This window comes from Chiloscyllium plagiosum, chromosome 23 (assembly GCF_004010195.1).
Source record: "Chiloscyllium plagiosum isolate BGI_BamShark_2017 chromosome 23, ASM401019v2, whole genome shotgun sequence".
Classification (NCBI taxonomy): domain Eukaryota; kingdom Metazoa; phylum Chordata; class Chondrichthyes; order Orectolobiformes; family Hemiscylliidae; genus Chiloscyllium; species Chiloscyllium plagiosum.
The window spans coordinates 3,225,297-3,248,134 of NC_057732.1; the positions used below are offsets into that span (position 1 = coordinate 3,225,297).

A 22,838-nucleotide genomic window follows, 5' to 3' on the forward strand; every position below is an offset into this window, starting at 1 on the left:
GGCATCACACTGCTCTGTAAACTAACAATCCAGCCAACTGAGCTAAACCGATACCCTCTCTAATCCTAACACTTCAATTACTAACAGACTGAAATGGTGTGCGAAAGGAGGATTTTAAAAAAATCCTGATTTCCTGTTTCATGGGGACAGAATTGATTCAATAAACACTGACAAGAATTGATGGTTTAATTAAAAGATATATTTTGAGATGTTGTTCCAAGAGCTCTCCACACACTCCTGATGTGATTGGAATTTCCCTGATTATTTGTTTGCACAGGTCTCAGTAAATTTCCATTCGTCAGGCGTAGCGAGAGTGAGAGGCATATCTCCAAAGTTCAACCAAAGAAACAACCGTTCCAACCCTACATGCCAGCAGGCAAAGGTATTTCAGCACAGGCAGACTACGCTCGCTTTCTGTCTACTCCCGGCCAGGAACAGAATAAGTGTGTGCCCAGGAGCTGCACCTTTACCAGGTTAGTCAGTGGGAAGCTGTTTCCAAACTTAGAGAGTAAGGTGGGAAAATGGGAAGTTGTTCATTTTGGAAGAACAGAATGTTGTTTGAATGGAGAAAAGCTGCAGTACCAAGGGATTTGGGGGAACTTGTACATGAAATACAGAAAGCTGGGTCATAGGGACAGCAGGTAATCAGGAAGGCTAATGGAACGTGGGCCCTGATTTCAAGGGGCTTGGAGGATAAAAGTAGGGACGTCCTACTGCAACTGCACAAGGTGTTGGTGAAACCACATCTGGGGTACTTTGGTCCCCTATTTTAAGGAAAGATACTTCATTGGAGACATGATTCTTGGTGTGGAGGGATTGTCTTATGAGCAAAGGTTAAACACGTTGGGACTCTACTCCCTGGAGTTTAGAAGAATGAAGGTGATCTCATTGAAATAGATCAGATTCTTAAGGGGCTTGCCAGGATAATGCCGAGAGGACACTTCCCCTTGTGGCAGAGTCTAAGACCAGAGAGCTCAGATTGAAAGGACAACGATTTTAAGGCTGAGATGAGGAGGAATTTCTTTTCTCAGAGGGTTGTGAGTCTTTCGCCTTCTTCATCCAAGAGAGCAGTGGGGAATGATTCCTTCTGTATATTTAAGGCTGAGAGGTAGATTTTTAATCAGTATGGGAAATCAAGTCTAATGGGGAAAAGAGTATGAATGTGAGGAATGTCCGATCATCCATGATCCTGTTGAATCCTACCCATGATCCTACAACCTTATAGTCTAATCTTGAAAGCAGTTGGCAAGGATTAAAAAGAATAAGAGGGTAAGAGCCTCAGAACTAGGAGCAGGAGTAGGCCATTCAGCCCCTCCAGTCTGCTCTGCCATTGAATATGATCATGGCTGATCTCCTCTCAGCCTCAACTCCACTTCCCTGCCCACTCTCTATAACGCTTTAACTTGCTCCTAACTTAAAAATTTGTCTACCTCCTTCTCAAAATTAGTTAATGTCCTGGCGTCCACCGCACTCTGAGGTATTCCATAGTTTTGAGAGAAGTAATTCCTCCTTCATTTCTGTCTTGAATCTGCTAGCCCTTAGATTAAAACTATGGCTCCTTGTTCTAGATTGTACCACAAGGAGAAATATCTGCACTATCTACTCTGTCAATCCCCTTTAGCATCTTATATACCTCAATTAGATCTCCTTCAAAACCCCAGTGAGTATCGGCCTAAACTGCTCATTCTCTCCCCATAAGACAAATCTTCCATCTCTGGAATCCATCCAGTGAACTGTTCCTGCACTGCCTCCAAGAGAGGGGAACCAAAACTGTATTTCAAATCCAGTCTCACCAATATACCACAATGAGGGATGTCTAATGGAGGGCTTCTCAAAATAGGTTCTCAGGAGCTCAAATGAAAGCTCAAATGTTGGCATCATGATAGAATCTCTACAGTGTGGAAGCAGGCCATTCGGCCCAAAGAGTCCACAACAGCCCTCCTAAAAGCATCCCAACCAGACCCACCCCATCTCCATGACCACACATATCCCATGGCTAATCCACCTAGCTTGCACATCCCTGGCCAATTTAGCATGGCAAATCCACTTAACCTGCACGTCATTGGACTGTGGGAGGAAACCAGAGCACCTGGTGGAAAACCACGCAGACACGGAGAATGTGCAAACACCACACAGGCAGACATCCAAGACTGGAATCAAATGTGGGCCATCTCTTCTGAGGGAGCAATAGCCGCTCTGGTTCCTGTCTGTCCCTTGACCTTGGGAAGTCTTTGAGCTGCGAATTGAACAAAGATGGACTTTTTCTTAATTTTTTTTATATGTGGTTTTTGTTATTAACTTAAGTGCCAGATGGTGATAACTTAAGCACTTTTGTAATGATACAAGTGATAATAAATTACTATTCTATTCTACTCTTTCCCCTCACTCTCACAGGTTTCTGTTCCCTACAAGTATTAGAAATGCAGGTCAACTAGAATATCTCCAGAGTTGATTGTGAGTAGACAGGGCTCATGGATTCTGTACTAGAGCTGAGTTCCACACTGAAACCCCTGATGGATTTTGGGATAGATCAGCACCATAACGGCTGGATTGCATCATTTCCTCCTGCCTGAGACTTTGATTTAGCTCCCACCCAACTCTTCTTCCTTCCATTTTTAGTAGTGGGTTTGCTTCATGTTATAATGCCCATGGTGGGCTATTTTTGTCATTTGTATTATTTTACATAAAAATAAAGAGCTGAGAACAGGCTGCAGGCAGATTGGTGGACTTCCCTGTGGGCCTATTCCTGCAATAGGGTTTAAGTAGCCATCACCAGATCCTGCTAATTGGCTATGGAGGGTTTGTGATTCCTGGCTGTCCACTCCTCTTTCCCAGTTATGTCCACTCCTGGCTGGTTTTTAGACTGGGAGCATGTGTTGTCATCTGGAACCCTTGAAGGTTTTTGAGATAGCAGGGAGGAGAAGGTGATGGTTTTGTCACTGGAATAGTAATCCAGGAACCCAGTCTAATATTCAAAGGATATGACTTTGAATCTCACTGTACCAGGTGGTGAAAGTTAAATTTAATAAGCAATCTGGAATAATCACGTAACCACTGTCGATTGTTGTAAATACCCATCTGGTTCACTGATACCCTTCAGGGAAGGAAATCTGCCAACCTTACCTTCTATGTGATTCCAGACCCACAGCAATGTGGCTGACTCTTAACTAGCCTCTGGGGAATGTGGGAGGGACAATAAATGCTGAACTCGTCAGTGACATTTATGTCCCATGAACAAAAGGTTAAACAAAGAGGCTTCCAAAAGCTTCACAACTCTTCTCCTTGCTTAAATAGCCATCTAGACATTGACAAAAGAGCTCACAAAAAGAACAGTTTATTGTAATCAGCTAAAGATGTCAATCAACCAAAATCAACACTTCATTTAACCTGTCAAAACAGCACCCCTGCTGAGCTCACACATTGATTTGTCTTGGTTATCAGCCAAGTAGGGCTAACAAGGACATGGCCATATGGATAATGATGACACGGACATATGGATTTCCATCTTCTGTTTTATTCAATCGTGGTTTCACTGGCTTGGCCAGCATTTATTACCTGTCGCTAGTTCCCCCTTGAGAAGGTGGTGGTGAGCTGCCTTGTTGAACCGCTGCGGTCCATGTGCTATGGGTTGGCCCACAATGCCATTAGGGAGGGAATTCAAGGATTTTGACTCAGCAACAGTGAAGGAAGGGCAGTATATTTCCAAGTCAGGATGGTGAGCGGCTTGGAGGGGAACCTGCAAGTGGTGGTGTTCCCATGTATCTGCGCCCTTGTTCATTTAATATAGCACCGAATTTAGGAAGTGCCTGTAACACATTAAAAGGTCTCATGGTGCTTCACAGTGGCATTAAAACAAAGACACATAAGGAGGGGCTTAAGGTGAAAGAGATAGGTTTTAAGGTGTGTCTGAAAGAGGAAAGTGAGTTTGAGAGAAGAATAAATGGAGTGAAGGAATGTGAGAGTCTGGGGGCATATGTAACTGAAGACACAGCCACCAAGTGTGAAGTGACTATCCTTGAGAATGCACAAGAGGCCAGACTTACAGGAGAGTCCTGGATTGAAAATTGCAGTTCTGAATATAGATTGTGCAGAGCTGGGTGGTTTTCCTTAGATCATAAGAGACTGAGAGGGGACATGACTGAGATGTGTAAAATTATATGGGGCAGAGATATAGTAGACAGAAACGTTACTCATTGATGGAGAGACCTGGGGGGGCATAAATTTAAGGAAAGGAGCAAGAGGTTTCAAGCAGATGTGAGGGTAGTGGGAATCTGGAACTGACTGCCTGTAAGGGTGATCGAGGGAAAAATCCTCACAACATTGAAAAAGTACTTGGATGTGCACTTGCAAACCGAAAGCACACAAGGCTAAGGGCCAAGTGCTGGGAAATTGGATCAGTTGTGAGGTGTTTGTTTTTGATCGGTGTGGATATGATGGGCCAAAGGGCCTTTATCTGCTGTAGATCACTTTAACCATTTGACATTATTGAGATAGGAGTCCAACTTAATTATAAAATCAAACCTTCAGTTTGTCTTTGCTTCTGGGAATATAGGATACTGTGGGAAATGATAATGAAATATCTTCTCTATGTGCCAGAATTCATCTACAACAGACCCTGTCTATTAGACACACTAGTCGTTAGAAAATAGTGACGCTCAGCAAAGCAAAGTAATATCCAGGAAGATTCATATGGGATTGTGACAGCCCGTCCTCTGTTTTATTAACAATTTGCCATTAATTATATTGTTTTGTATTGTGATGTGCACAATACTGTGACATAAGCTGGGTCTTAGTTCACTCTTCACAGCGGTTCTATGGCCCAGGGAAGATATCTATCAGGTAGTCTCTACAGGATGCTTGGGGTTGGTGTGACAAATCTAGGCCAGATTGCGACCGTCTGCTCTGCACAAGGCACCCTTTAGGTGATGCAATGATGGTGATTGTTCAAGTGATAGCAAGTGAGAACTGTAAGGAGTGTACTCACTTTAAAAATATAAAAACATAAGTGATACGATTTTAGATGAGTAAGACTATTATTTTCTGGGTCTGTAGATTGTGAAGGTGCAAAGATGGCCTTCAGTAGAGTGATGTGCACTGCCTGTTGGGTGTGGGAGGTTCGGGAGAGTTTCCATGTTACTGACGATTATGTCTGCAGGAAGTATATTTAGTTGCCAATCCTATCGGATCACATGGATCGATTGGAGCAGCAGTTAGAGGCAATGGGGAATTTACAGGAGCTGGGAGGTCTGATAGATGGCAGTTTCAGGAAGGGAGATAAACTGCAGATGCAGTCAGGTAGATGGATGACCTCCAGGAAAGGTAGGAGAGGGAGGCAGATAGTGAAGGAGTCTCCTGTAGCTATCTCCATTTCAAACAAGTATGCTGTTTTGGAAAATGTGGGTGGCAATGGAATCTCAGAGGAATGTAGAAACACAGAAGATAGGCGCAGCAGAGGGCCATTCAGCCCTTCGAGCCAGCTCTGCCATTCATCACGATAATGGCTGATCGTCCAACTCAATAGCTTAATCCTGCTTTCTCCCATAACCTTTGACCTGATTCGCCCCCAGTGCTATGTCTAGCCACACTGACAGCTAGGTTTCTTGTACTCAGATTGGCTCTAATGTAGCAAGGGGAATGCCAGGTTTCAAGTGATCAATTGTGATAGGGGACTGTCTAGTTAGAGGCACAGACAGACAATTCTGCTGCCAACAGTGGGACATCAAGATGGCATGTTGCCACTCTGGAGCCAGGATCAAGGATATCTTGGAAGGATGGGGAATGTTCTCAAAGGGGAGCAGGACCAGCAGGAGATCGTTGTACTAGTTGGAACTAATGACTTAGGCAGAGAAAAGGACAAGATTCTGAGGGGAGAATGTAGGAGGTTAGGCAGGAATTAAAAAAGTAGATCCTTGAGGGATGTAATATCTACCATGAGCCATGAGCTAGTGAGGGCTGAGGAGCTGGTGCAGAGGAGAAGGATTCAGATTTTTGGATCATTGGAATGTCTTCTAGGATAGAAATGATCTGTTATAAGAAGGACGGATTGCACCTGAATAGGAAGAGGACTAATATACTGGCAGAGAGATTTGCTGGAGCTGCATAGGAGGACTTAAACTAGTAAAGTACCAGGCTGTGGGGTCCTTGGGAAATAATTAGGAAAGAATTCAGTCTGAAACTGATACATGTAGAAAAAGGAGTGAGCCAAACAGTCTGGGCAGGCAGGAACAAAGTGGAGAATGAGATAGGACTGATAAATTAAACTGCATTTATTTCAATCAGATGCCTATCAGATAAGGCAGATGAACTCAGGGCATGTTAAAGAACATGGGACTGAGATATAATAGCAATTACAGAGATGTTGCACAGGGATGGACTGGACTGGCAGCTTAATGTTCCAGGGTATGGATGCTATAGGAACGATCAAAAGGGGGGGGTAAGAAAGGAGGGCGATTGGCATTTTTAATTAGGGATAACGCCAAATATGTATTTAGGGAGGACGTTCCTGGGACTACATCCAGGGAAGTTATTTGGGTGGAAATGAGAAATAAGAAAGGAATGATCACTTCATTGGGATTGAACTATAGACCCCTCAATAATCAGTGGAAAATTGAGAAATAAACTTGTAATGAGATCTCAGTTATCTGAAAGAATAATAGTGTGATAATGGTATGGGATTTTAGCTTTCCAGATATAGACCCCGATAGTGTTAAGGATTTAGATGGAGAGGAATTTGTTAAATGTGTACAAGAACATTTTCTGATTCAATATGTGGATGTACCCACTAGAGAAGGTACAAAACCTGACCTACCCTTGGGAAATAAGACAGGACAGGTGACTGAGGTGTCAGTGGGGGAGCACTTTGGGGCCATACTTCAATACTTTTAAAATAGTGATGGAAAATGATAGGCAGGATCTAAAAGTTAAAACTTCTAATTTGGAGGAAGGCCAAATTTAATGATAATGGGCAAGAACTTTCAGAAGTTACTTGGGGGCAGATGTTCGCAGGTAAAGGGATGGCCAGAAAATGGGAAGCCTTCAAAAACGAGATAACGTGAGTCCAGAGACAGTACGTTCTGGTTAGGCTGAAAGGCAAGGCTGGTAGGTGTAGGGAATACTGAACGACTCGAGAAATTGAGGTTTTGGTCAAGAATAAGAAAGAAGCATATATCAGGTCCAGACAGCAGAGATCAAGTGAATCTTTAGAAGAGTATAAAAGTAGAAGTATACTTGAGAAGGAAATTAGGAGGGCAACAAAGGGACATGAGATAGCTTTGGCAAATAGGGTTAAGGAGAATTCAAAGGTATTCTGCAAATACATTAAGGACAAAAGGATAACTAGGGAAGAGAGTAGGACCTCTTAAAGTTCAGCAAGACCACCTATGTGTGGAACCGCAGAAGATGGGGGAATTACTAAATGAATATTTTGCATCAGTGTTTACTGTGGGGAAGGACATGGAAGATATAGAACATGGGGAAATAAATGATGACATCTTGGTTAGATGACACAGAATAGAGGGAGAACTAGCTATGTAGATACAGAACTGGCTTGAAGATAGAAGACAGAGGGCAGTTGTGGAGGGTTGCTTTTCAGACTGGAAGCCTGTGACCAGTGGAGTCACAACGTTCAGTGCTGGGTCCATTACTTTTCATCCTTTATTTCAATGATTTGATGTGAACATGGGAGGTATGGTGTGCACGTTTGCAAGTGACACCAAAGTTGGAGGTGCAGTGGACAACGAAGAAGGTCAACTCAGATTACAACAGGATCTTGATCAGTTTGGCCAATGGGCTGAAGAATGGCAGATAGAGTTTAATTTAGATAAATGTGAAGTGCTACGTTTTGGAAAGGCAAATCAGGGCAGGACTTACACATTTAATTGTAAGGTCCTGGGAGTGTTGCTGAACAAATAGACCTTGGAATGCAGGTTCATAATTCCTTGAAAGTGCAGCCACAGATAGATATGATAGTGAGGAAGGTGTTTGGTATGCTTTCCTTTATTGGCCAGTGCATTGAGAAGAGAGTTGCAGCTGTACAGGTCATTAGTTAGGCCACTATTAGAATACTCTGTGCAATTCTGATCACCCTGTTTGTAAGAAGGATGTTGTTAAACTTGAAAAGGTTTAGAAAAGATTTACAAGGATGTTGCCAGGATTGGAGGATTTGAGCTATAGGGAGAGGCTGAATAGACTGGGACTATTTTCCCCAGAGTGTCAGAGGTTGAGGGGTGACGTTATGGAATTTTATAAAATCATGAGGGGCATGGATAAGGTAAACAGACAAGGTCTTTTCCCTGGGGTGGGGGAGTCCAAACCTAGTTTAGGGTGAGAGGGCAAAGATATAAAAAGGACCTAAAGGGGCAACTTTTTCATACAGAAGGTGGTACGTGTATGGAATGAGCTGCCAGAGGAAGTGGTGGAGGCTGGTACAATTACAGCATTTAAAAGGCATCTGATTGGTTTTATGAATAGGAAGGGTTTAGAGGGATATGGGCCAAATGCTGGCAAATGGGACTAGATTAGTTTCGGATATCTGGTTGGCATGGACAAGTTTGATTGAAAGGTCTGTTTCCAAGTTATATATATATATATATATATATATATATCTATTACACTGAGCAATTCAAAGCTATTTTAACAATGGAGCATCAAAAAGCTGTGTTATTTTTCCAGACATCTCTCTGATGTGATCTCATGTGATTTGCACATTACCTGCCAACTCTCCAGTTCAGTCCATGCCTCACTCATTGCCTCTGTGGCCATAAAGCTCTAACCCAATTGCCTTTTGTCCTTCCACTCACTGTCCATCAATGGCACCCCCACCCCCCAAATCCAATGTATCAACACAGATTTTAAAATGAGGGTCTTTTACACCGAGGTTTCACAATGTGGCACATGGAGTTGATGAATACTTGCTTTTCTCAGTAAACTGAAATTCTAATTCCTCTGATAAAGGTCAAAACAAATTCAGTGCAAAAATCAAACTGTTTAAAACCATAATTTATCAATGGAATTTAATGTCCTTTAAACCCTTCGATATGTTTATAAATGACACTGCACATTCTAATCATGTAAAGTGAATATCTCTGTTTAAGATATTTGAATGAAGGGGATTTTTTTACTCAGACTAGTTGTCCAGTAATTAGTCTGAAAACTATTGGGGAGACAATTGGAAACGTAAAAGTATACCGAGTTTAAAATAGGATAAGTTATTTCAGGATATGTGTGAACCTCTGTCAGAGCCGTCCTCATTCTGTGTAGCAGCCATGGAATCATCTTTTCATGTCTCCTCTTGTCTTTGTATTTTCTCATAACTGAGAACCTGTGAGCAGGTTTTATACTGGTCAAACTGGTCCTTATCCAGTCTGTCCACTGCCTGGTACCAGACACCGTAATGTCTGGTACACTTGAGGGGGCGGGGGAGCAGCAGGCTCATTTAAAGTGGTGAATAATTTGTAATTTGAAAGTAATTTCACAAAATACATGAGTCTAAAAGACAATAACCAACCAGGAATAGATTTTTCCATCAACATTTTGTCATTTGAACTTTGACACAGGTGGTTCAGGTAAATGTTTTAAATGTGGGATAGTGGATAGGGAAGTTTGTGTTGACTTTGCCAGGTAATGTGCGAATGTAGCCCTTTAAAGCAGATATTGTTCACCTCCAGTAAGGGCAAGAAGCCAGAAACGAGGGCACTTTTGTTACACTGAATAGTATTTGATCCTTGATATAAGCACAAAGACTAACTTAGCCCTGAGTGTAGGATTAACTTCAGAATATGAGAGAAATCAAAGGCTCCTTAAGAATTAAAAACTGGATAATGAATTACTAAAGCTCATCCTAGCTAATGGGTTTAGAATAAAACATTTAAAGAAAAACATTCAAGCCACAAAAATGACCATCTCCAACAAGACAGAATCTAATCATCACCCCTTAACATCCAATAGTGTCACCATCACTGAATCCCCCACTATCAGCATCCTGGGAGTTATCATTGACCACAAAATAACTGGACAAGCCATTGTAATACAATGGCTATGACTGTAGGTCAGAGGCTAGGAATCAACTTACCTACTGACTCCCCAAAGCTTGTCCACCATCTACAAAGCATAAGTCAGGAGTGTGATGAAATACCCCCCACTTGGACGGTTGCAGCCCCCACAGCATTCAAGAAGCTTGACATTATCCAGGATAAAGCAGCCACTTGATTGCAGTTTGCACCATCTCCAAGATGCAAATTCCAAGCACCATCCTGACTTGGAAATATATTGCTGTTCCTTCAGTGTCTGTGGGTCAACGTTCTGTATCCCAGACCCTCCAAAAACATCTTGGACTCTGGGTTAGACTTCAGACAGCTTGGTCTTACTTGGCACGGTGGCTCAGTGGTTAGCACTGCTGCCTCACAGTACTGGGGACCTGGGTTCGATTCCAGCCTCGGGTGGCTATCTGTGTGGCATTTGCCTGTTCCCCACATGTCTGTGTGGGTTTCCTCCGGGTGCTCCAGTTTCCTCTGACAGTCCAAAGATGTGCAGCTAAGGTGGATTGGCCATGCTAAATTGCCCGTAGTGTTCAGGGTTGTGCCGTCTAGGTGGATTAGCCATAGGAAATGCAGGATTATGGGGGTGAAGTGAGGGGGCTCTGAGTGAGTTGCTCTTTGGAGGGTCAGTGCAGACTCAAAGTGCTGAAAAGCCTCTTTCCACACCATAGGGATTCTAATAGTTATCTACAAAATGTTAAATAGATTAAAACCATGTCTAATTCCAGTGTTTATATGACTGACATCAGCCCTCAATCTGACCGACCGCACCACCCCATGTCTTCTGACACCTCTCCTGCCAATAGCACCTTGACCACACAACTATTCTCCGAGCCCCTGACAGCTTGTTGTGCCAATCTACCCAACCTCTCACCCACCATTTATTCATGGGAAGTTGGCATTGCTGATTATCCTTTTTCAATTGTCCTTGAGAAGGTGGTGGTGATCTGCCTTCTTGAACTTTGCAGTCCCTGTAGTGCTGTTAGGAGAGACCTATCCATTCACCACCTTGTCACTCATTCTGATCTACTGCCACTCTTGGTCTCATACCTCACTCACACCCATTCATTCAGACACTGGACAAGGCGTTCCAAGGTTTTGCAGTATATGTTAATGAAGGAATTGAATCAGAATACAGCATTCAGTGCTGTAAAAAGAAGGAGGGGCTTATCTTCCCCAACACACTGATCTTCTGAAGAGGCAGTGTACAGAAGTCCTGGTCAGAAATGCAGAAAAATCTAGGAGAGGAGCAATAACTGATTGGTTCTCAGGTGATTCGTGCCTTGATAATGTTTGAATAATATTTACAGAGGATGTTGAGTAGGGTGAAACACTCATTCTATTGCACACGTCTTACCGAGGCTGCACCTAGAACAAAGTTGCAGACGAGAGAATCGGGATCAAGTGAGTCTGCATTGCTTTCTGCAACGATGTAGACTCTATCTGATTGATATATTACCAGATAGGATTATAGAGTCATACAGCATGGAAACAGACCCTCCAGTCTAACAAGTCCACGCTGAACATAATTCCAAACTAAACTAGTCTAACCTGCCTGCTCCTGGCCCATATCCCTCCAAACCTTTCCTATTCCTATATTTATTTACATTGACCTTTTTAAATGTTGTAACTGTGCCCACATCCACCACTTCCTCAGGAATTCATTCCACACACAAACTATATTCTGTGTGAAAAAAATTGCCCCTCATATATTTTTAAAATCTCTCTCCTTTCACCTTAAAAATATGCCCCTAGTCTTGAAATCCCCCATCCTAGGGGAAGACATCTACCATTAACCCTATCTATACCCGTCATGATTTTACAAGCTCCAAAAGGTCACCTGTCAACCTCCTCTGCTTCAGTGGAAAACACTCCCAGCCTATCCAGCCTTTCTTTATCACTCAAACCATCCATACCTGCCAACATCCAGGTAAATCTCTTCTGAACCCTCTCTAACTTAATAATATCCTTCCTATAACTGGGCGAGAACTGGACACCGTTTTCCAGATGAGGCCTCACCAATGTCCTGTACAACCTCAACATGTCTTCCCAACTCATTTACTCAAACGACTGAGCAATGAAGGCAAGTGTGCTGAACTCCCTTTTAACCACCCTGTCTGTATGCAACACAAACTTCCAAGAATTATGTACCTGAACCCTTAGGTCCCTCTAACACTACAGATTGCTGTGGTTCTAGAAGGAAGCTCACCACTGCCTTCTCAAGGACAATTATGATAGGTAATAAATGCCAGCCTAACCAGTGATGCCCACACTTTGAGAAATAATAAGAAATAGACCCCAATAGCATCAATTTGAGAAAAGAGTTTTGATCTAATTTGTAAGATTGTCTGCCTGACAGACTCATCTTTGATGTCTGAAGCTTTTGCAATTTGAGACCTGTGTAAAATCATTGTTTTTTTTTAAGAAAGAGCAATTATACGTAATTCAATTTTGAAATGCCTTTGATTAAGGGAACTAAATAGTTAATAATTTTCCAAAGGGACAGCCAATGGGAAGTGTTGTAACAAAGCAGATCCCTTACACTTTGCTTTTTGTGATGATTAATAATACAACTTCTCATTTGACCAGGGGTTTGGCTGCAATGATCTCCAGAGAAGGTAATATCGGCTTATTGATGTCTAACAGACATGGGTCTTCAACACGTGCTGATATCAAACAGGGGTAAGTGAGAACTAAACACACACCCAACCTTGAGAGATTTGTGCAATCTGGAGGTATATTATTTGATGCTGTAAACTTTTAAGCATCAGTGCAGAGAAATTGCTTGAACTATAAATGACATGATTGCAACTTAACAAAAGCACTGGGATCCAACATATCCATAGATCAGGTTTCTTAAGGACTGTATATATACAAGTCATTCTGTTATAACACGTATTTTGTCAATGCAAATTCACTGTAACGTGATTGATTAATTGGGGATGCTGTTTCTACAGCCTGAACTTTAAAACATGTTTTGGCTGTAACACAATTACTGCACCCACACCTTAAGCACTGTTTCTAAAATATGATTTTTCTATAATGCAGGGTTGCTCAAGAATGCAACAATCGCGTTATAGAACAACTGACTGTACATAAAAAGCCACTGCTGGGATTTGAGGAAGTTCTGCAGTTTCTCTGTGGACCATAGGGCTGTGCTACTGAATGGAAGTACAGGGGTTTACCCCTTTGGTCAGAACCTTGAGGTCAGAGGTGAAGGGCTTTCCCCTACAATTTGGAGGGGGTCAGCCGTCCACTGATGCTCATACTCACTTTCTTGTGACCGACTTGCAAAGGAGCGACAAACAGGCTGCGTGTGGTCTCTTGGTCCTGACCATTCACTGCAATACAACGCCAGCTCACTGGGAGAAAGTAACTGTGTAGGAAATGTCGGAAAGGACAGTGTGAGGTAGGAGGAGGTTCTTTGAAGAATGCAAGCTTGGATTCTGAGAAAGAACACCACACTTTCTGGAATGTGCCAGTCAATTGTTTGAATTCTCAGCAGCACAGTGCTGTGTATTATTCTTGAAAATAATAATACACAGTCTCTAATGCAGCAGGAAAATAAAATATTTCTGGTAATAATGCTCCTTCTACAACTTGTCGCAAATAAAACTCTAAGAATTCCTCATCATTGATTTGCATGTGATGCTGGGAGTCATAATCCTTTCTCTAGAGAGGATTCAAACCACAGTTAATCTGACAATTATGAAGCAGAGCTTCTTAATTCCTCGGTACCAGATCTTTACAATCATGACAGGAAATTAATGTTAACCTCGGAAAACAAAGTGTTTACATCAAAGTAGGCCTGTAGTTCACATCTGACTAAGGAAATCCTTTCTCTCTATGAGGCCTCTTTCTGATAAAGACACCCTTTCCTGCCTGGAAGAATGCTGGAGACAGGGATAATCATGGCATTCAAAAGGGTATCTGATGTTTCTATTTAAATAATCAACAGTCAGGTTTATAGAGACAAGACAGGAAGTTGGCGTTGAGTCAAAATACTCAGAGAGCCAGCACAGACACAATGGGCCAAATGGCCTCCTTCTGCACCATAACATTGTGTAATTCTGTGGTTCCACTCAAGTGCTCAAGCTCCCCAGCTTGGTGCAATGCCACACCATCACCACCTTCTGCTGAAGGGCCTGTTCCAAGACATTCATTGGTCTCCCTGGCTGATATTTTGCATCATCATTAACCACGGTTGAGGTCCAGAAGACTGGAGGGTAGTGAATGTTGAGCCCTTATTCAAGAAGGGCTGCAAACAAAAACCTGGGAACTATAAACCAGTAAGTGTAACAGCTGGTGGTAGGAAAGTAACTTGAGAAGATTCCGAGGGATAAGATATACATGCATTTAGAAAGACAGGGTTTGATTAGGAGCAGTCAGCGTGGCTATGTGAGTGGGAGATCATGCCTTACAAATTTGTTAGAATTCTTTGATGAAGTGGCAGTTGATGAAGTTGATGAGGACAGGAAGGTTAGATCGCATAGAATCCAGGGGCAATTGGATACACAATTGGCTTGATGGTAGGAAACAGAGTGTAATAGTGGAAGGATGCTTGTTGGACTGGAGGCCTGTGACTAGTGGTATACCTCAGGGGTTGGTGCTGGGCCCATTGATATTTATTATCTAGATCAATGATTTGGATGACAATGTACAAGGCACGATTAGTAAGTTTGCAGATGACACTAAAATAGGCGGCATTGTGGACAGTGAAGACGGTTATCAGAAATTGCTGGAGGACCTTGATCAGCTGGGGAAGTGGGTCGAGAAATGGCAAATGGAGTTTAATATAGATAAGTGTGAGCTCTTACATTTTGGAAAATCAAATTGAGGTAGGAGTTTCATGGTGAATGGTAGGGCCTTAAGGAGTGTAGTGCAACAGAGCGACCTTGGAGTTCAGGTGCACGGTTTTATGAAAGTGGAGTCACAGTTAGTTAGACAGGGCAGTGAAGAAGGCTTTTGACAAACTACCCTTCGTCAGTCAGGGCATGGAGTATAGAAGTTGGGAAGTTGTGTTGCAGTTGTTCAGGATATTGGTGAGGCCGCACTTGGGGTATTGTGTTCAGTTTTGGTCACCTTGTTCTAGGAAGGATGTTATTAAACTGGAAAGAGTGCAGAAGAAATTTACAAGGATGCTGGCAGAACTCAAGGGTCTGAATTGTAGAGAGAGAGATAAGTTAGGACTTTTTTCTTTAGAACTTAGGAGACAGAGGGGAGATCTTATAGAAGCATATAAGATTGTGAGAAGCATGGATAGGGTTAACACATTCAGTCTTCTTCCCATCGAGGACTGGAGGGCATAGCTTAAGGTTAGATGGAAAGATTAAGAGGGAACCTGAAGGGCAATGTTTTTACACAGAGGGTGGAACACATATGGAATGTGCCATCAGCAGATGTGGTTGAGGCGGGTACATTAACAACATTTAAAAGGCATTTGGATAAATACATGGAAAGGGAAGGTTTTAGAAGGATATGGGCCAAGTGCAGGGCAATGGGGTTAGCGTGGATGGACATTTCAGTCACTATGGACCAGTTTGAGCTGAAGGGCCTGTCCCCATGCTATAGGACTCTATGACTTTATGACTCTGGAAGACAGTGAGTCCTAAATATCAAGGCAGGTTCAGCTCTTGCGCCTTGCTGGATGTCAGGGATGTAAAACGTTTGTCAGTGTCCCGTTCTTGGTCTATCCTTTGCACTTTCAAAATTTTAACTTTATTCATGAGATGTGGAATGTAGACTTTATTGAACATCCCTTGGGATCCATTGACCTTAGAATATTTACCTCATAGATAGAGATCATTCAGTCCACTATGTCTACTTTGGCCGAATAATATAGCCACCCATTCTAAGCGCACTTTCCAACCCCTGGTCTGTGACCTTGCAGGTTCCAGTCCTTTAGGGACAGGCTCTTGTTAAGATTTTGTACCCCATCCTCCAAAGGGGCAGTCAGTTCCAGACACTCACCATCCTCTAGGTGAAAACACCTTTCCTTCTGCCAATCACCTTAAATCTGTGGCCCCCCCAATCATTGACTTCTCTACACTGTGAAACAGCTCTTCCCTGTCCAATCCATCCAAGCCCCTCGGTGTTTTGTACACCTTGTTTAAAACACACCTCAGCCTCCTCCTTTTTAAGGAAAATAACCCCAGCCTATGCAAGATTATTTTTGGCTGCAATTTTCAAGCCCTGGTCATGTTCTGGTAAATCTCCTCTGTAGCAATTGTATCCTCTTGTAATGCAGTCACTAGAACTGCACTGTGGCCGAATCAATGCCTCATGTAGTAGCATTACATTCCTGTTCTTGTATACAATCGTTCTCATCACAAACCACAACCTTTGCAATATTCCAATGAGTGCTTGTGGATTGATATACTTTCTGCTATTATGCGATTTTCTTTTAATGCGGCATTGCACAGGATCATAGCTATCGTGTTATATCATGTTAAATCTGCTGCCCTTGTCCTTCTAGATGGTAGTGGCCGTGGGTTTGGAAGATGCTGTCTAAGGACTTTTGGTGAATCTTTGCAGTGCATCTTGTGGATAATACACATGCTGCTACTGAGTGTTGGTGGTGGAGTGCGCAGATGCTTGTTGATGTGATCAAGTGGGCTGGTTTGTCCTGGATGGTATCAAGCTTCTTCAGTGTTATCCATGCAAGTCAGGCATACAAGTCAGGATTATTCCATCACATCCCTGACTTGTGCCTTGTAGATGGTGGACAGGCTTTGGGGAGTCAGGAAATGAGTTACTCACTGCAGTAAACCTTGCCTCGGGCCTGCCATTGTGTTTATGTGGCAAGTCCAGTTGAGTTTCTGGTCAATGGTAACCCACCGAATGTTGATAGTTGGGATTCAGTGATGGTAACACTACTGAATATCATGGGCGGTGGTTAGATGGTCTCTTTTTAGAGATGGTCATGCCTAGCATTTGTGTGGCACAAATATTACCTGCCACTTGTCAGCTTCAGCCTGGATATTGTTGCATTTGAACATGGGCTTCTTCAGTATCTGAGGAGTCATGAGTGGTGCTGAACATTGTTCAATCATCTGCAAAGCTTCCCCACTCCTGACCTTATGGTAGAGGGAAGGTCATTGATGAAGTAGCTGAAGCTGGTTGTGCCTACGAACTTCAGAGATGTCCTGGAGCTGAGGTGACTGACCTCCAATAAGCTACAACCATTTTCCCATGTGACAGGTGTGACTTCAACCAGCAGTGAGTTTTCCCCTGATTCCCTGTGATTCCAGTTTTTCTCAGGTTCCTTGATGCCATGCCAGGTCAAATAAGATCTTGATACCAAGGGCGGTTGCTCTCATCAAGAAAGTAATGAGGACAGAAGCTGATCCTGATTCCAATTCTGACCATTGCTCCGGAATTACACTGTGCTGTGCACTCATCCACTCCTTTGACAATGCCATGCAGCACTGCCCCTGACATGGCTCCATGCATTACTGCATCTTTACACAGTTTCATGCATCACAGCCTGACACTGCTTCCTGCACCTCTGTACTCTGGCATTGCTATATTAATTATAGTCCACAACACAGCTCCATGCATTGCTGCTTCATGATATAACGGCATGCATTGCTGCATCCTGACACAGCTCCATGCATTGCTGTTTCGTGATATATCAGCATGCATCGCTGCATCCTGACATAGCTCTGTGCATTACTGCTTCGTGGTATATCAGCATGAATCGCTGCTTCCTGACACAGCTCTATGCATTGTTGCTTCGTGATATATCGGCATGCAGCTCTGCATCCTGACACAGCTCCATGCATTGCTGCTTCGTGACCTATCGGCATGCATCTCTGCTTCCTAACACAGCTCCATGCATTGCTGCTTCCTGGCACAGTTCTGTCAATCATTGCCCCAATGCGCAGCTATATGCATTGCTGCTTCCCAACACAGCTCTGTGCATCATTGACTCCTCTCCACACACGCTCACAGTTCTAAGCATTGGTGCCCATTCTGCTGCCTTGTGAAATCTTGCTGCAATGGAACAATTTGAAATCCCTCACAATTTATGTTCACACTAAAGGACAGGAGCTTCTCTGAGGTGCAGGCAAACTAATGGTGTGGAGTTGATGATGAAGGGTAGAAGTAATTGGAGGGGGTTCACATGAAAGGGGCAAATAGATACAGATGGAAGGATGTCAAAGTGGATGTTGTTATAAAATTATGTCTTTAGTTTGTCTCTGTGTCTGTAAGTGCTGATATAGTGTGGATACCTTAGAGAGCTCAGTGACTGTGGTTCTGATCACGACCCCCTTCCTTTAGGCATCACTTTCCTAAGGTTCCTAAGGAGGATAAGGAGTGGCTGCTGTCGCCCAGTCTGTGTCCAGTTGCATTGCGGGCCGCGATGCTGGGCACAGGCAAGAAACACTGTCATTGCAGCACCACCAAAGTTCCCGACATCACTGATCTGGAGTTTGACACATTCATCAAGAGATCTACAGCAGCGAATGAGCAGCTCGTCATTGTCTGCGTTGTCGCATTACATCACCTCAAGCCCGCGCCCTACGAGAAAATGATCCAGTATTTGTATGAGGAAAACAACCGAAACCGAAACCAGCCCTGTGTGGAGGTACAGTCCATACCGCAACCCCCTCCCTAACTCGGTAATGGTACAGTCCCCTGCCAACCCCTGTCCTGGGTAAAGGTACAGTTCTACTGTAACTCCCTCCCACCCTGGATAATGGCACAGTCCTCTGCCACCCCCACACCCCGAGGGTGGTTTAGTCCACCCTTTCTAATCCCCGTTGCTGACAGTACCAGCCGCAATATTCCAAAAGGGGCCTAACCAATGTCCTGTACAGCCGCAACATGACCTCCCAACTCCTATTCCCAATGGCGAAGCAGAGTCGAGGACTGAATAGCCTATTCATTCCCCTATTTTGTAGATTTGACTTCATGTTGTAGTTATGTGCGACCAATTTGGCTGCAAGAGGCTAACTGTGTACAGCCCCTGCACCAGTGATGGCATTATTTACCCAGGGGCAACATCCCTGGCTCATTGGCCAAGCTTAAAGGTGCCACCTTTCTGAGAGTTCTCTGACTGTGAAGGAGGTATTCAGGGCTGATATCACAGCAGCACTGGATGGTCTTGCAATCCTCCTGGAATCTAGGCTTTTACATTGGCTTCCGATGGTCAAAGAGGTGAAAGCAATCATTGCCCCTGCACCACCATTCCCTTCCTGGGTCATCCTGGTCAGAATCTCTCAGCTTCAAACTGTGTAGGCCACCAACTCGTGATCGAGTAAGGTCCCAATGATGTGAGCCCACACAGTCAGAAGGACCCCACCAGTGTTTGATAGGTGCCCTCTCTGCCTGCCATGCTCAGCAGGTGGAGACTGATCTTTGCCTGGGCCTCCAGGTAAGCTACATGACCCAGGAGCTTCTAACACTGCACACCGAGCTATAAAGGAGTTTCCATCACCAGTCATGGTGTCGGGACATTGTTAGACTGAGAATACATGTTTATGAGCTTGATGTGCAGGAGAAAGTTGTGTATCATTACGGGAGTGGGACAGGCCACTTCAAAGCCCCTATTGCATTAGACTTTTCCTACAATTCCTCCTTTCACAAACTGAGCATTCTGGCTAAGTTTGCAGATGATACAAAGATAGGTGGAGGGACAGGGAGGCTGCAGAAAGATTTTTTAAACAGGTTAGGAGAATGGGCAAAGAATTGGCAGATGAAATACAATGTGGGAAAGTATGAGGTCACACACTTTGGTGGGAAAAATAGAGGCATGGACTATTTTTTAAATGGGGAGAAAATTCAGAAATCTGAAGTGCAAAGGACTTTGGGAATCCTAGTCTAGGTTTCTCTTTGGAAAAACTGCCAGATCATTGAGTTAGTTAAAACAGAGATAGACAAGATCTTAGTTGCCAAGGGGGTTGTGGGGAGAAAGTGGGAAAATGGGGTTGAAAAACCTATCAGCCATGATTGAATGGCAGAGCAGGCTCAATGGGCCGAATGGCCTAATTTCTGCTATGTCTTATAGTTTTTTGGTCTTATAGGTTAATCATTTCAGGAGCTCCTGTCTGTAACACAATGCAGTTCAAATCCTGTGACTTGGTCCTATAATTATTTACATGTAAGTTTTCAGACAGAATGGTTAAGGGAAGGGCTAAATGTCAGCGAGAAGAGGGGTCAGAAGTTAGGGCAGGGAGGGAGGTGAGGGAAGGTACAGTGAGATGGTTTAGGAGAAAGGCAGGTGAGGGTCAGTGGAAGGAGATGAGGGATGGAAAGGGAGTAGGGGAGCGGTGGGCAAGTAGGAGGGACGATGGGAAGAGGAGAGGAGGGGGAATAAAGGAGCTATGAGGTGGGTGGAGGAAATTGGAATGGGGACAGGGAAGGCTTGGAGAAAGGGGTTTAGGGATGAAAGACTCATTCTGGGAGGGGCTGCTGTCTTCATTCTCCCTTCACCGGAATCCCATCTTCTTTCAGCCCAATCCCCATCATTTTAGTCAGTCAAAGACTGATCACAGCTGAAAATGTGTTGCTGGAAAAGCGCAGCAGGTCAGGCAGCATCCAAGGAACAGGAGAATCGACGTTTCGGGCATAAGCCCTTCTTCAGGAAGGGCTTATGCCTGAAACGTCGATTCTCCTGTTCCTTGGATGCTGCCTGACTTGCTGTGCTTTTCCAGCAACACATTTTCAGCTCTGATCTCCAGCATCTGCAGCCCTCACTTTCTCTCAAAGACTGACCACTCCCATCTTGAGTCTGCTGACACTGCATACCGTACTCCTGCCGGAAGCAGCTCTGTGTTTGTGTGAAATGGTTATAAATGAAAACTGGCCAGGCCTGAGCTCCGGTTTCCCTGGTTACGCAGTAACCGGCTCCAACATCACGGGTCGGTATTCTCTAAAGTTTAAAATGAGAAATGATCTCATTGAAACATATAGGATTCTCAATAGAGAGCTACAGGAAGGAGTCTTTCCCACACCTCCCCCTAGGGTGGGTGTCTGGAAATACAGCACACAGTCTCAGGATGGTGGTGGGGGGGGGGGGGGGGGGGGATGGTGGAGAGGTGTGTTTAAGACTGAAATGTGGAGGAATTCTTTCCCTCAGAGGGGTTTGTCCTTTGGAACCCATAGATTGTGAAGGTTCAGTCATTGAGTAAGTTCAAGACAGAAACTGATAAATTTGTAATTACTAATGACATCTAGGGATATTTGAGAGGGACAGTGCAGTCAGACCCCACCAATAGGCTTCCCTCCAGTTTCATAGATGGTGAATTGGTTCCCTGCCATTTGTAGTTTGGAAGTCTTACAAATACCACTCCCACCACCCCTACACACCCCTCCCCAGAAGATATATTCCTCCTCCAGAGATGGGGCTCAGGGATGACCTGATCCAATAAACTAACTAGGCGAAAGTGAGGACTGCAGATGCTGGAGATTAGAGTCGAAAGAGTGTGGTGCTGGAAAAGCAGAGCAGGTCAGGCAGCATCTGAGGAGCAGAAAAATTAACGTTTCGGTCAAAAGCCCTTCATCAGGAATGAGGCTGGGAGCCTTGGGGATGGAGAGATAAATGGGAGGAGGTGGGGCTGGGGAGAAGGTAGCTGAGAGTGCAGTAGGTAGATGGAGGTAGGAGTGAAGGTGATAGGTCAGAGGGGAGGGTGGAGTGGATAGGTGGGAAGGAAGATGGACAGGTAGGACAGGTCATGAGGGCAGTGCTGAGCTGGAAGGTTGGAACAGGGATAAGGTGGGGAAAAGGGAAATGAGGAAACTGGTGATGCCATGGGTTGGAGAGTCTCAAGGCAGAAGATGAGGTGTTCTTCCTCCAGGTGTCAGGTGGTAAAGGAGTGGTGATGGCGGAAGCCCAGGACCTGCATGTCCTCGGCAGAGTGGGAAGGGAGTTAAAGTGTTCGGCCACGGGGCAGTAGGGTTGGTTGGTGCGGGTGTCCCGGAGATGTTCCCTGAAACACTCTGCGAGAAAGCGTCCAGTCTCCCCAATGTAGAGGAGAGCTCATCGGGAGCAACAGATACAGTAAGTGCAGGTGAAACTTTGATGAATGTGGAAGGCTCCTTTGGGGCCTTGGATGGAGGTGAGGGGACAGTTGTGGGCAATTCCTGCGGTGGCAAGGAAAGGTGCTGGGAGGGGAGGGTGGTTTGCAGGGGGGTGTGGACCTGATGAGGTAGTCGCAGAGGGAACTATCTTTGCGGAAAGTGGATGAGGTGGGGAGGGAAGTATATCTAAGGTGGTGGGGTCCGTTTGTAGGTGACGGAAATGGTGGAGGATGATACAATGTATACGGAGGTTGGTGGGGTGGAAGGTGAGGACCAGGAGGGTTCTGTCCTTCTTGCAGTTGGAGGGGTGGGGTTCAAGAGCAGAGGTGCGGGAAGTGGATGAGATGAGCTGGAGGGCATCATCAACGACGTGGCAGGGGAAATTGTGGTCTTTAAAGAAGGAGGCCATCTGGTCCTCCTGGGAGCAGATACAGTGGAGGCAGAGGAACTGAGAAGAAGGGATAGCATTTTTACAGGAGGCAGGGTGGGAGGAGGTGTAATCCAGGTAGCGGTGGGAGTCGGTGGGTTTGTAGAAAATGTCAGTGTTGAGTCGGTCACCATTGACAGCATGACCAGCGGACTTGAGTTATTTGCCAGCTCCATATTCACCCTCACCTTGGCCAAACGATACAGACCTTGTCCCTCATGTCTTCTGTCCTCCATCACCCACTCACAGCCGTTCCTGACCCCCTTCCCTCCCCCTCACACCCCATCTCCTCACTCCCTATCTCCCAACCTGCCTCCCAGCACTTCCCTTCCCCTCCTGCGCATCGACTCCCC

The 22,838-nt window shown here is 44.5% G+C and overlaps 1 protein-coding gene across 1 annotated transcript in view; it reads left to right on the top strand.

The window, feature by feature from the left end:
• LOC122561441 overlaps window positions 1-22,838 on the top strand; it is a 133,298-nt gene that overhangs the window by 73,809 nt on the left and 36,651 nt on the right. The window contains exons 12-14 of the mRNA XM_043713183.1: window positions 278-473; window positions 12,624-12,716; window positions 18,318-18,624. Of these exons, the coding sequence (XP_043569118.1) occupies window positions 278-473; window positions 12,624-12,716; window positions 18,318-18,624 (596 nt within the window). The remainder of the gene's footprint in view (window positions 1-277; window positions 474-12,623; window positions 12,717-18,317; window positions 18,625-22,838) is intronic.